This window comes from Drosophila persimilis, unplaced genomic scaffold (genome assembly GCF_003286085.1).
Source record: "Drosophila persimilis strain 14011-0111.01,24,50 unplaced genomic scaffold, DperRS2 tig00001261-arrow-arrow-pilon, whole genome shotgun sequence".
NCBI classification, from domain to species: domain Eukaryota; kingdom Metazoa; phylum Arthropoda; class Insecta; order Diptera; family Drosophilidae; genus Drosophila; species Drosophila persimilis.
In genome coordinates, this window is record NW_020825445.1 from 100,094 (window position 1) to 112,780 (window position 12,687).

Below are 12,687 nucleotides of genomic sequence, written 5' to 3' on the forward strand. Positions count from 1 at the left end.
ATGAATTTCACCTCATTTGCCCGATATACCTTGCCGAATTTGTCTTCAAGGTACATATATTGTTCTCACTCGCGAGGTGAGGTTCGTACGAACTTTGAAATTTGCCTTGGCTGTTTTTGCCTGTTGTCCATACCCCCTTCTATAGCACTATGTGCGTCTGGACCTCAGAACTGACGAATTATTCATGTTGCCATTCCTTCATCCATTTCCTCTTCTACTTTTCTTCGCTTTATGTATAATTGTATATTTTTCCCGTTATGCCGTTTCACTTTTATCAAGTGATTTACGATTCCATGTTGACTGCATAATCGCTGGAGCTAAGTGTTTACGCGCCTAAGGTTTGAGCATTATCTATGTACGACTTGTACATAGATAATGCTCAAACCTTAGGCGCGTAAACACTTAGCTCCATTAAACCATGACCATACTTGCAGACCACATCTCTGTGTGAAAAAACAAAACTAAACGTGCCCAAAACGTCTCCACGGTGCCCACCCCACTCCCCCTTACAGGCTGGGTGGCGTGAAGATCAAACATTTCGACTGTCAGAAGAACCCAAGAGGTTCTGGACCTAATTGACTTTTTATGTTCCATTACGATTCTTCACGGCTACTTTTTCTGTACGAAACGACGTAAACAAACGACTAAACTAATTTTGTGAACATTGGGAACAAGATGTGTATATTTGCTGGGTCATGAGGCTTTAATTACACATTAAACTAGCTGTTTTTGGTCACTGTGCGTTTAAATAAATGCATTGTGTATTAATAAAGTGCCTTTCATAGTCAATTCCATCATAATTGAGTAGCTTTAACACTTAATTTATAATCTGTTTGACTGCAAGCTGCTTCGATGTCGTGCCATTTGGTTTTATTTGCTATTTAGGCAGTGTTCAACTGTTTCAGTACAATAGGAGCTGCAGATAAGAGAAAAACGGGAATGATTACACACATTTTACATAATTTTCTATGGAGAAAATTTTACCCAGCCGGATGGCGGCGCAGAGTGTGCCGAAAATGATGAAACTGAAGCGGACCTCGGATGCCACACGTTTCTGCTCCTCGGCGGGATCGGGCTGAGCTTGTTGCAGGCGGAACATGGTGCGCAGGTAAAGGGTTTCTTTATGATATTCTTAATTATTTACAATTAAATGTGTGTGATGTGTGCTCACTCTGGTTTTCTTGCACGTGCCTGATAAACAACCTCCTTGTTCTAACACACCTTGCAATAATATTCAATAAAGGCAAGAAACAGTGTTGTAGGTCGTTCTCGTTTTGTACTAACACACCATGTAAAATTCGTGTTGAAGTGCCACTTAATATCGTTTTTGACACCCTATTGAATACCAATTAAGGATCTGCATAATAATTCTGATAATTTGAGACAATAAAAACATTATTTTTCAAAAAAGATCTGTAACGGTAATATTATCCCGTAGGCAGCATTCAATTTGTTTGAGCCAGCAACATGTGCCGTAGTTCATATGTATGTATCAAATATGTAGTTACCGTGTAAGTACCATGTACAAAATTGATATTTTTGTACATGGTAACTTTTTTGTTTACACCTTATTATAGACACAATCAAATAAAAATAGTACTTCAAGTGGAAAATAAATTCATCAATCGAATAAATGTATGTGCTCCGGGCTGAGGGTCTTGCTAACCATTCAGTACTAAAAGGTTAGTGGTAATATTTAGGAAACAGTGCTGTAGGTCGTTCCCGTTTTGGCGCTGATTGACGCACCTTCTTGTACTATCGCACCATGCAAAATGCATGTAGAAATGCCATTTACTGTCGTTTCCCTTCATGCGGCATCAGAAATCCTATGAATTTCAGACAGTAAAATAATTTTTTTCAAAAATGATCTATAACGGCAGTGTTTGGCAGTTCTCAATTGTTATTTACAAAATAGCAACAAAACCAAGGTTTGTTAAGAAGGACGTGGTGAGGTGAGCTTCGTAGCATGCCTTTCTAATGTTTCTCAGCGTTTTGCCTCGTTGTCCATACCTTTTTGCAGATTCTTTGCGCGGCGCAGTCAGCGTTACTGTGGGAAAAACGTCCTGGGAAGGACACTGGATTTTGCTGCCTCAATCTTTCTCGGGCGCCGCCGCGGACAAGTCGCGTATTATTCGTACTACCACATTACATTGAATTATTTTTGGCGTTCATTGAAAATCGAAGAGTAGAAAGAAAGAACCACAGCAACAAAATGCGGTGCAGTGGCTGAATATGAATGAAATCTCGCACAGGATTTCCATCAAAAAGAGCTCTGCACAACGACAAAAGTGATATAGAAACCTTCAAGCGGGTGTGAAATATCCCAGCCACCAAAAAAATGTCGACAATTGTGGAACAGGTGAGAGCCAACGAGCGCCCCGTACAGAGGAATGCACGTTACAAATCAAATTAAATTTAAATAAGAATCAAATTGGAAGGGGGGCTTCGGCGTTCCCTCCATTTCCGTTTTCTTATATAAATGAATGGAGCTTAGCTTATCAGCCATTAGGCAAAATGCTTTGGTATTTTGCTTGAAAGACCGCCTGCCGACTGCGTAACATTCAGTGTCAGTGTCTGAGACGGTCTTGCGTGTGTGGATGGGTGTTTTGATTGTATTTGTGTGTATCTGTGTGACTGAACGGAGAGTGTATCGGTGTGTGTGTGTGTTTGGCATGTGCCTGCCTGCTTGTTTTTTGCATTACCATGGAAACAGCATGGGCGCCCGCCCAACGTCTCGGGTACTTCCTGACGCGAAAACCCACCGTCGCTGTCGCTGTCGCCGTCGCCGTCGCTGTTGCCGTCGGACTGCTTTCGATTCGACAGTAAAATTCGATTAATTTCTAATCGGCAGAATCAGTGTGACAAGTGCAGACATGTCTCACACACACACAGGCACAATCCCTCACGTACATGTACACGTAGAGGAAAGCATACCACACCAATGGACAAATATAAATAGCTGGCATTTTGCAAACGGATTTCAATTCCCATGCCCCCACCCGCCCGAATACTCAAACACTTGGACGCGCGATGTTGCATGCAAATTTGATTTGCTCTGGTATTGGTGTTTGGTGATTTGACATTTTGCGGCACACAAAATCCTTCAAACTCTTTTCCGCCTTCGGATGGGATTTCAAGTGCAGTCACACAACTATTTGCCTGACTTGACGTCACGGAATCAAATCAAATCAAATCAAATGCCAAATGAAGAAGGACACAAATCTATCCATCTTTAAGCTATTTACAGTTTAGTGTTTGTCTGACTGATTCACTAATGAAGGGGTAGGTTAAGACTAGAATACCATATCCTATATGGAGATTTATTTGTTTATGGACCCAAATCATTGTTAGGCTTTAATCCCTGTCCAGGTATAGGCGCGTAAGGGATTCACTTGGCAAACCTTGAACTCCACACGGAATTCAATGCTTAGCCTTCTGAACTCCTGCAAAAGTCTTGCCTTTAATCAAAGCCCCACCGCTGGGGGAGTTGAGTTTTTGTTACCTGCAGGAATTTCCGTATAGTAATACGCTCAGTGCCGTGCCAGTCTGCTGTCGGTCTCCCTTGTCGCGCTGTCAAAGTCACTGGAACTTTTTGTTGCATACTTTGTCGGGAGATGCGCGCATGTAGCGCGAGTCATTACGTTTTATAGACTTTATAAGAAGTTTCGTTTATGCAGTTTGCTCAAAAGTTTTTCACCTAGCCACACGGGCATCCAAGCCCATCCAGATACATACACGTACAGATACACAGATATCTTTGGCATTGTTCAGGTTTTTGGAATTGTGGTGGCAAGAAGATAAACATTTCTGCAGGGTTTTGCCTCGTTTTATGGCCTGTAAGTCTGTAAGCCACATTTAAGAGTATATACAAATGGAATACTCTCTGAATGTGGAAGAAAGTCTTAAGGGAATCGGTCTCTGCGCTGGTCTGATGATACTACTACCATCTCTGATCATCCCGCATTAGCACTTTTAAATTCCAGCTGAACTTCAAATGAAAGATTTTGTTGAAGCTTTAGTTGATGCCACCGCAAGGGCCAAACGCCTGCTGTATATAAGCCAGATAAACATAAGCCACAACATAAACACATATATGTATATGTATGTATGTAGAAGTGGCTGCCCCGTCAAGTGCAACACATAGGCCAACTATGCGGCCACCCTTTTCTAACCCCCATAGTTGGGGCATTACGTGAGAGGCTTTCACCTCCCTTGTGCCACCCATTTGCTCGAGGTTTTTTTGTGCGCCATTTTGTCAGAGCATAAATTACAACTTCGGGCATACCTGCCCCATGCCCGGAGCGGCAGAGAGGCAGAGCGGAGAGTGAAAGAGAGTGTGGCAGGTGAGGCAAAGGGCGAAAGGCGAAAGGAGAAAGGAGAATGGAGAGCCTTTAACGTCTGTTGCTGCTGCCGTCAGTGTCGCCGGTTGTTGCCGTTGCTCCTGCTTACATAATGTTAATGATGCTGCCCCCAACCGGCAACACAGAGAGACAACCAGAGAGGGAGAGAGAGAGGGATAGAGAGAGGGATGGCAAAAGGGAAGCTCGTTTCATGCCGTTTGCCAAAACAAAAGTCAGAGCCAAAAGGGAGAGGAAGGACAGCCAGGTCGTTTGTGACCTCCGTGTGTACAATGGCCCTCTCTTCATTCTAGTTTACAGGATCTGCATTCTCCGGCATCCACTGGAAGGAATCCTTGTTGTTATGTTGCCTTTTCTCTCTCCCTACTTTATTCGTTGGACCACTACCGCATGAAGCAGCAAGGACCTAACAGAGATAAATGGATATTAGATGGAAGCTGAGGTGGCTGTCTTTAAAGTAGAGTTCGAATATAAAACATACAACGAGGAGGAGTATGGAAGCAGATATAGAACTAAGATCTAAGATAGATAGATTCTATTGGTTGCTACTTTTCGACTAAAAATATTCCTAAAGTATTCGAACAGCTGGAATTTGTTTATTCTAGAAATATTCATAAGAACTGCCATTTAAAGCTTAAGATAAAGAATCTGAAGATCTCCTTAAAATACTTTCATACGATTTTTGTATTTAAAAAAGTTTTCTATCTAATGTTGATTCCATTAATCGGAGGATCCTGCCGCATTTGCTTAGGATTCCAAGAACATACACGCATTTCCCAATGTCTCCTCGACCATGCCTCCAGGCTATACATATTTCAAGTGTAATTTTATTTCCTTTGTGCTGTTTCCTCTGTTCGGAAATTGGTCATACGCGTACTCGTATCTTTGGTCCTGTATTTGTTCGTATCTTTCAAAGGGGTATATGTATATCGTTTCAGTTTCGGTTTCGGTTTCCGTTTCCACTTTCCACTTTCCTTTCATATTTTTTAATGCTGCCCCATGCATAATATATCAATTTGGCGGTGCAACAAAAGAGTTTTCCTTGGTGAGTCACACGGCGTATGCGTAATGTGCCAGAGAGGGGGGAGCGTGAGGCATTTGGCATGGAGCAGCCCCATCAGCATATATGTACGGAGTATCCCCAAGGATACGGCTGCTCGTTATGCTTATTTGCTCACATATACAGCTGCAGAAACAGTTGCATGATGCACACGAATGTGGCAAGGAAATTGCCCCAAAGGTCCAGGACATCCACAGCGAACGAGACGGAGCGAAATGGGGAGGGAAGGGGGAGTGTGCGGGAGACACATATACAGCTGCAGGGTTCATGGCCCTGCCACTGACCGCCAATGGACTGTGTGTGTGTGTGTGTGTGTACGGGGGCATGCAGCATGTGGCAGGGCCATAAAATTGCTTGCCCTTCCATGTGCATCCTTGATGTGATCATTCTGCCCCATGCCCCCGTGCCCCCATGCCCCGTGCCCCTTGTAGCACATGTTCAAGGTCAAATTTAGTCGTTTTGATTTAATTTATTGTTGCATCCATAAAAAGAAGAAGGCAAAATCCGCCCAAAACCAAAAACACCTGCTCCACACGCCGCCTGCCTGTGCCGCACACTCTCTCAGCCCCTCGCCCCCCCCCCGCTTGCTTTGTGGCACAGTCAACGGTCCGCCTACCGTTCGCCTTGTTGCTTTGCCACAAAAGGCAATATTTTGCTTGTCTGCCTCTATTTATCTTCTCCTTTGTCTCTGGTTCGTATTTTGATTGCTTTTCCACACTTGCTCCCCCATTGGTGGCACTGCCACTGCCACTGCCACACGCCTCCCACATTTCTCCCCGAATTTCATTTGAGGTGACTCAATGTCTTGCTCATTTCCTTTTTCTTATAGACAAAAACTATACATCTGTGTGTGTGGCAGAGAGGTTTTCCTTTATCTGTCTGAGAGAGAGACAAAGCGAGAGAGTGAGAGATGATGGAAAAGTTCCAAGTGTATGACTTCATATGACTCCATTCTGCCATTCTACCATTCTTCATTCTGTTGAATTTCCTTTCGGATTTTCATTTTGTGTTTGGCTTTGCCTTTGCTTTCCCCCAATGATTAGCATTCTTCTTTGGGGAGAGGGGGAGAGATCTTTGTCCATCGAAGAAATCAATTATTTGGGAACAAAAAATGGAACGAACGATTGATTGGAAGAGTGCTGAATGGCTTCGAGTGTTCCATTCTTGGAATGGTATCTCTCAGGGGCATACAGATAGAGGTCTTGGACTAATCATCTATTTCCATACAGCATTTCTTGAAGGGTAATTCCTTACCAAGATCTTGTATGAGGCACCAAAAAGCTGGCCTCTGGCATGGGTTCTATGCTTCCTCTCCGATCGCGCCACTCGTCAATCCATTGGGCAGCCGAGTCGGTCCCCCGAATCCAATAACAAAATACACAGTCCTGGGCGAGGCTTTAAGATGAAGAATGGGGGGCTTAAGGCTACTCTTAGGGGTCCTAGGATACAGTAATTAAAGGTTTCTTAGAGAAGTTTTGGTTTCGTTTGGAAACATTAGGAAATGCTTTGCTTAAAGATCTACCAAAACCAAACCAAACCAAAGAAATATCTTGAAATATTCCATCCCGTATCGAATCAATATTTTCATAACTTCCTTGACGAAAAGTAAGTTTGCTTCATCTTTTATTCATTAAATCCTTAATGTGTGTGTTCCCGCCCTTTTGTTTGCGTGTTTTCTTAATCAGGGCCCCTGCCCTGCCCCCCTGCCCCCCTGTTGGCACCACAATTGGCACCACATTAACTGTTATCTCCCCCCCCCCATCACCCCCTCACCTGCTCCAGATATCTCCCTCTCGGATTTCAGTGAACTTCGATTGCGTTTGCTGTCTGTTTTTGATAGCTGCAAATATTTTCATTTTCTCATCATTTTCTTCTCTCCTTCTCGCTCTCTCTCTCTCTATCTTTCCTCCCGCTTCTCATGTGTGTGTGTGTGTGCGTGACTTCTTTTCTCATTTTCGTGATTTTATTACTTTTACTTTTTACGATTTATTTGCTGAAATTGCTTATTTCCCTTTTTGGCTTTGCCATCGGCGATGCCGAAAGAGCCGCAAAAAATACGAGCAGCAGCAGTAGCCAAAGGAAATTGGCATCGGGGCGGCATCGCTGGCTTCGGGGGTTTTGATTGTTATTATTGCCACAGCCACTGCCACTGCCACAGCCACAGCCAGGACTACTCTTTCATTGTCTTTGGACTCGCATTCGTATACCCCACATATGTCCTCTATGGCTATGGATGGGGGGTAGGGGGGGTTGGGGGGGTCTCTGGCTTTGGCAAATTCAATCAACGTTTTGTTTTTTAATCGATTCCGCTTGGCACTTGCCTGGGATTGGCTTTGACTACGGTTCGTTCTAGCTCGCATACTATCTTGCAACATGCAGTCGCATTGGTCCTTCAGCCAATGTATGTTGCGCTCCACAGTCATGTTTCGTCCTTGCATTGCTCTTTCTCGCTGTACATGGGATATTCCCTCTTGGTTTTCCGGCTGTTTTTAACATTAATCATACGCCACGTTGCACTCACATAAATAGTCATAGTGCCTCTCCGTTCCTGCCGCACTCCCTGCCTCTCACTCTCTCTCTCTTCTGAGGACTGCATTCAGTGGCACAACTCAAAGCTGACATTGCACACGGATTTTCCAAGTCTCTGAACACACACACAGAGCCAGCGATAATGGTGGCATGCAGCGCGGGGGCACATGAGCCGGAAGCAACTGAAAGACTGAAAGACAAATAATTCCACAGAGATAGAGGGGCTACAGCCACCCCTCGACCTTCCACAATTTGGCTCGCAAATAATTTAAATTTCAATTAAAATGATTAGAGAATTTCCCCCCCACATTTTGGGATATATATTTCATCGCTATTCCATTTTTGCATAATTTATTTACTCTAACAAGATTTTTCGAAATTTTAATTTTCCCAAAAATGTGCCTCCAATCAATTTTCACCCCCCCAAAAAAAAAAAAAACTCCAAAATAAAATAAAAAAATAAATTTGGGTTTCGAATTTGCGTAATTGACTAGAAATTGGAATTAGGATTATATATGGGATATGCACGTATGACAGGCGGATGTGTGTGTGTGTGGCTCAACCTCTCGTCTGCCCCACTTTGTGGCAGGCGGCCCTCCCTATCCACTTTCTGCCTCCACCATTTTGTGCCGCACAATTTGCCAAATTGCACAGAATACGTTCCCTGTTCGGCGATGATGATGGTACTCTAATAGAGGCCTGGGCTTACCCATCGAACTATCGACTAGGCCACACCCTATAACTGGAAGATAATGCCCCAAGGTGCCCCTGTTGCAGTATACCCAGAGACCTTACGATTACTGGCAGTACAGCGCAAAAATTTCACCTAAAAATTGCTATCTAAATTGCAAATTTTGCGGTCGCCGTAATTGAAAAACATAAACCGGCAACCGACATGGGGTACCACTCGGCTGCTCCCCTAACAGACTGTTGGCCCCTCCACTCCACTCCACTCCACTCCCCTCCACTCCATTCCGTTCCTCTCCTTCTGCGGTATACATCCGGCTACCGGGTTTCAGCCATTTTTAGTTATGCAGCCATGGGCAGCAAATTAAATGAAAATCGCGTCTAAAAATAGCAAAAGCGAATGTGTCGCAAGCAGAGAACAGAGATATCCCATAGAGATATATAGTCCCCACCACCACCACCGCCGCCGCCGCCGCCACCCCTGGGACCATCGTGTCCCTCCCTATAGATCCCTCATCTTTTCAGTCGCACAATTACAAAAGCTTTCGGGAAAAATGCCTCAATTTACAGCAAAATGGCCGTCATCGATTTCCGCTTTCGTGTTATTCGATATATATTTCTCCCCCCCCTCCCCCCCCAGAAGGGGTGCAAGGGAAGGGTTCGATTGGGTACTGAAATGTGCGTGTATTTTGGTGGGAAATGATTTCTCCATTCTCCATTTGGTTGGCTTTTCATTTTTATGTATTTGACATTTTGTGCGCTATGCGTTCAAAATGTCATCAAAATATACATAAATTTCATCTGTGTTACATGCCACATGTGCGTGTGTGTGTGTGCGTGTGTGTGTGTGCAGCTCAATATTTGCCCGCATTAAACTGTAGAATGTATTAACATAATGTGTCACTCGGAAAATATGTACCCAAACAGAGGCACAGGCACGGAGCACGGAGCACGGAGCACACAGCAGAGGGGGGTCGGGGGGGATGGACCACTGCTGTGGGGATAAAGATAATGCACAGTGGTACTAAAGTTTAGCCAGAGATTATTGTGGAATATTTGTCTTTTAAAGGTCCCAAGGGGACGGGCCCGAGTTGAAAAGCTGAAGGATTATGCCTTACATATGCCTTCTGTCCTTGGGCAGCTAATAACCTAATTAAAATTGATTCGATCACGCTTTAATTTAATCCACTTGAGGCCACAAATTAGCAGCAAATAATTAATTGCAACTTTAGCCGCCAGAAGGAAGTACTTAATGTCCCTTTCCCGGCCATTCTGGACATTTCTTTTCTTTCAACACTTGTAATTAAACCCCAGGCAGGACACTGGCACAAAAGAGCCTTTCTCTCACATCGAATGCTATAGATATTTATCCAGCTTTCAACCATTATCCTTATTACACCCAGACCCAGACCCAGACCCGCACCCAACCATCCGTCATCGCATTGCGAAAAGTCATCGAGAACTTTTAGTTGAGTGAAAAATATGAGGACAAGTTTGACGTAACGTAGCAGTCAGAGACGGAGAAGGAGACGGAGAAGGAGAAGGAGACAACTGTCACGGCAACTGAAGTTGAAGGCATTTTTCCAGCTGAGGGATTTCGCCAGAGCCCAGGCTCTCTCTCTCTCTCTTGTTTCCATTCCTTCAGCTGTCAGTTGCTTCCGCCGCTTAAGCAGCACACATGAATAGGGAAGAGCCAGGACCTTAGATGGGGCCACGAGCACACATAGGAGGAGCCAGAGCCATGGATAGGGCCACAGACTGAGGCACGTCACGTATGTTATTGTGCCCAAGCATTCGCATAAACATTCCGTCACTGTGCCCCCCAAAAGCTCCGTGCTCCGTGCTCCTTGCTCCTCGCCATCCAGGACATTGGCATTGACAGGCTCGCGTCGTTGTGCGTTAAATGTCAGCGATGCCTTGGAGAATCAGGAGGGCAGAGCCACACCACCACACCACCACACCGCTGCTGGGGTCACACCAATTGACCTTCCATCCCATTCATCACTGGCCGTATGCCCCGCACCACCACAAAAAATATTGTTTACAGAAGTGTCTTCCCTCGACAAGCACTCGCCGAGGGATATCCATGGATGTTTACCGCATTTGCTTATCGATTGAAGAAAGTTACGCGGGTTTTTGGTTACTGAAAAAACACACCAACAAAAAAAAAATAAACCACTTGGGACTGGGATTCTGGGATTGTGGGTTGTCCAGGGGTGGGGGCGGGGGCGGCTGGCGGAAGGCGGAGTCTGATCTGTAATTATCCCCTGAAATGAGGCTGAACCCGAGCCCAGCTGGGAGCCAAGGTCAATCAGGCAGAAAGGCAAGGAAAAGGTCTCCGAAAACGCCATACATCGTAATGATGGGAATTACACTGATATTCATGGCGCCTCACAGACGCCGCCTCCGCCTCTGCCACTTCCGCTTCGCGTTTTTAATCCTTTGATGGTCCTGCAGGGGGTGTGGCGGGAGGGTGTGCAAAATGAGCAGCCAAATAACTGTAAATAAGCGGAAAAGGAATGCGACAACATCCTCAATGAGGTTGATAACCGAATTCTTGCTCGTTTCGCTGCTCATTTTCTCCGTTTCGGCAACAAATGAAGAAGGACAGAAAAATGCCACTGTACTAATGAAAGACTTGAGCAACATAATAAATAATGACAACTCCATTCCGCCCACTCGTTCTGTGCCCCACAAGCACCACTCATTACTTTCCTGTCTCTCCGCCAATACGACGAAGAAGAGGATGACAATTAGAAAACGGTTTCGGAAAGTCATGCACTGGCCAGGGTTTTCCCCAGTCTGAAGTCTGAAGTCTGAAGTTTTCTTTAACCAAGAAAAATGAGCAGCTGTAAAGGCTTGAAGAGGGCATTGACGGAAAACAAAAGCTCTACAGAAAACAGCTCCTTTAAGTGGTTATGTGTGCGTGGGCTGAGGTCCTTTAACCTGCTAAAAAAAAGTTTAAAGTTGGGAGTTTAAGGTTATTTTGGAGCGATTTGGTTATGTGGCAGGGGAAAACTGGAGGCTGAAGGATGTAGGATGATGTGTCTAAGGAAAAGACAAGTTTAGCACCTCATGACTCAATTAATATTTTGAAAGTTTGTTCAAGTTCTTGTAAAGGAGCCCTGGTCTCCGCAAATGTAAACATAAATTCAATTACAAAATAATAATTGACAACAAAATGTAAAGGAAATATTAATATTCAAATAAAGTGCTTTCACTTACATATTGACATTGTGGTGATAATATTTCATCTAAATATATTTGATATTTAAAGTAAATATATTTTATATTTAAAAAAAATATATTTCCCACAAATGTAATCTAATGTATTTATTTTAAAGTGTTTTGTACTTAAATTAAATATGGAACGTATTCAAAATACTTTTTTTAAATATCAAACACTTTAAAAGAATATTTTCTACAAATTCAATTTAATATTTTTATACAATACATACAATATATTCATTTTAAAATGTTTTCTAATTAGATTAAATATGGAACGCATTAAAAATAATTTTCTAAATATAAAAAACTTTGAAATGCATATATTTCATATTTCAAATAAATTCCCAAAACTCCAAAAAAATTTAAAAAATTTTATTTATTTTAAAGTGTCTTATTTAAAAATTAAAAAAAAAATTGAATAATTTTGGAATATATTTTATTTTATATTTAGTTCAAAGTGAATTCTATTAAATTCGAATATTTATTTTTTTATATAAAAACTGAAAATTTTTTTTTTAATATGAGTCTGTTTCGTTATAAAAAGGTATAGAGAAAAATGAATTAAAAAACTTTGATAAAGAAAAGTATAGATCTTAGGGTTTTTTAAAGGATGTCTTTAGTTAAAATATGAATAGACTCAAATATATAGGTTGGGTTTTCAGAGATAAAGTGGGTAAAAATCATATGAAATTATATAGAAATAGCGATTTGAAATTTGTGGTTAAAAATACCCATTTTGACCGGTTTTAAGCTAAGGACTTTCTACAATAGTCCCATAAATAAAGCAGGCCCCACCACATCGCTGATATTTACTCTTTTATCAAA

General features: G+C 42.8%; 1 protein-coding gene across 1 annotated transcript; it reads right to left on the reverse strand.

Moving 5' to 3' along the window:
- Positions 1 to 650: 650 nt before the first annotated feature.
- Positions 651 to 1,174, reverse strand: LOC6601700. The gene is made up of 2 exons (XM_002026667.2): positions 985 to 1,174; positions 651 to 916 (listed from the first exon to the last, which is right to left on the reverse strand). Exons 1-2 carry the CDS (start codon positions 1,097 to 1,099, stop codon positions 882 to 884), a joined length of 150 nt encoding a protein of 49 aa, XP_002026703.1. The 5' UTR covers positions 1,100 to 1,174; the 3' UTR covers positions 651 to 881.
- Positions 1,175 to 12,687: the final 11,513 nt, after the last annotated feature.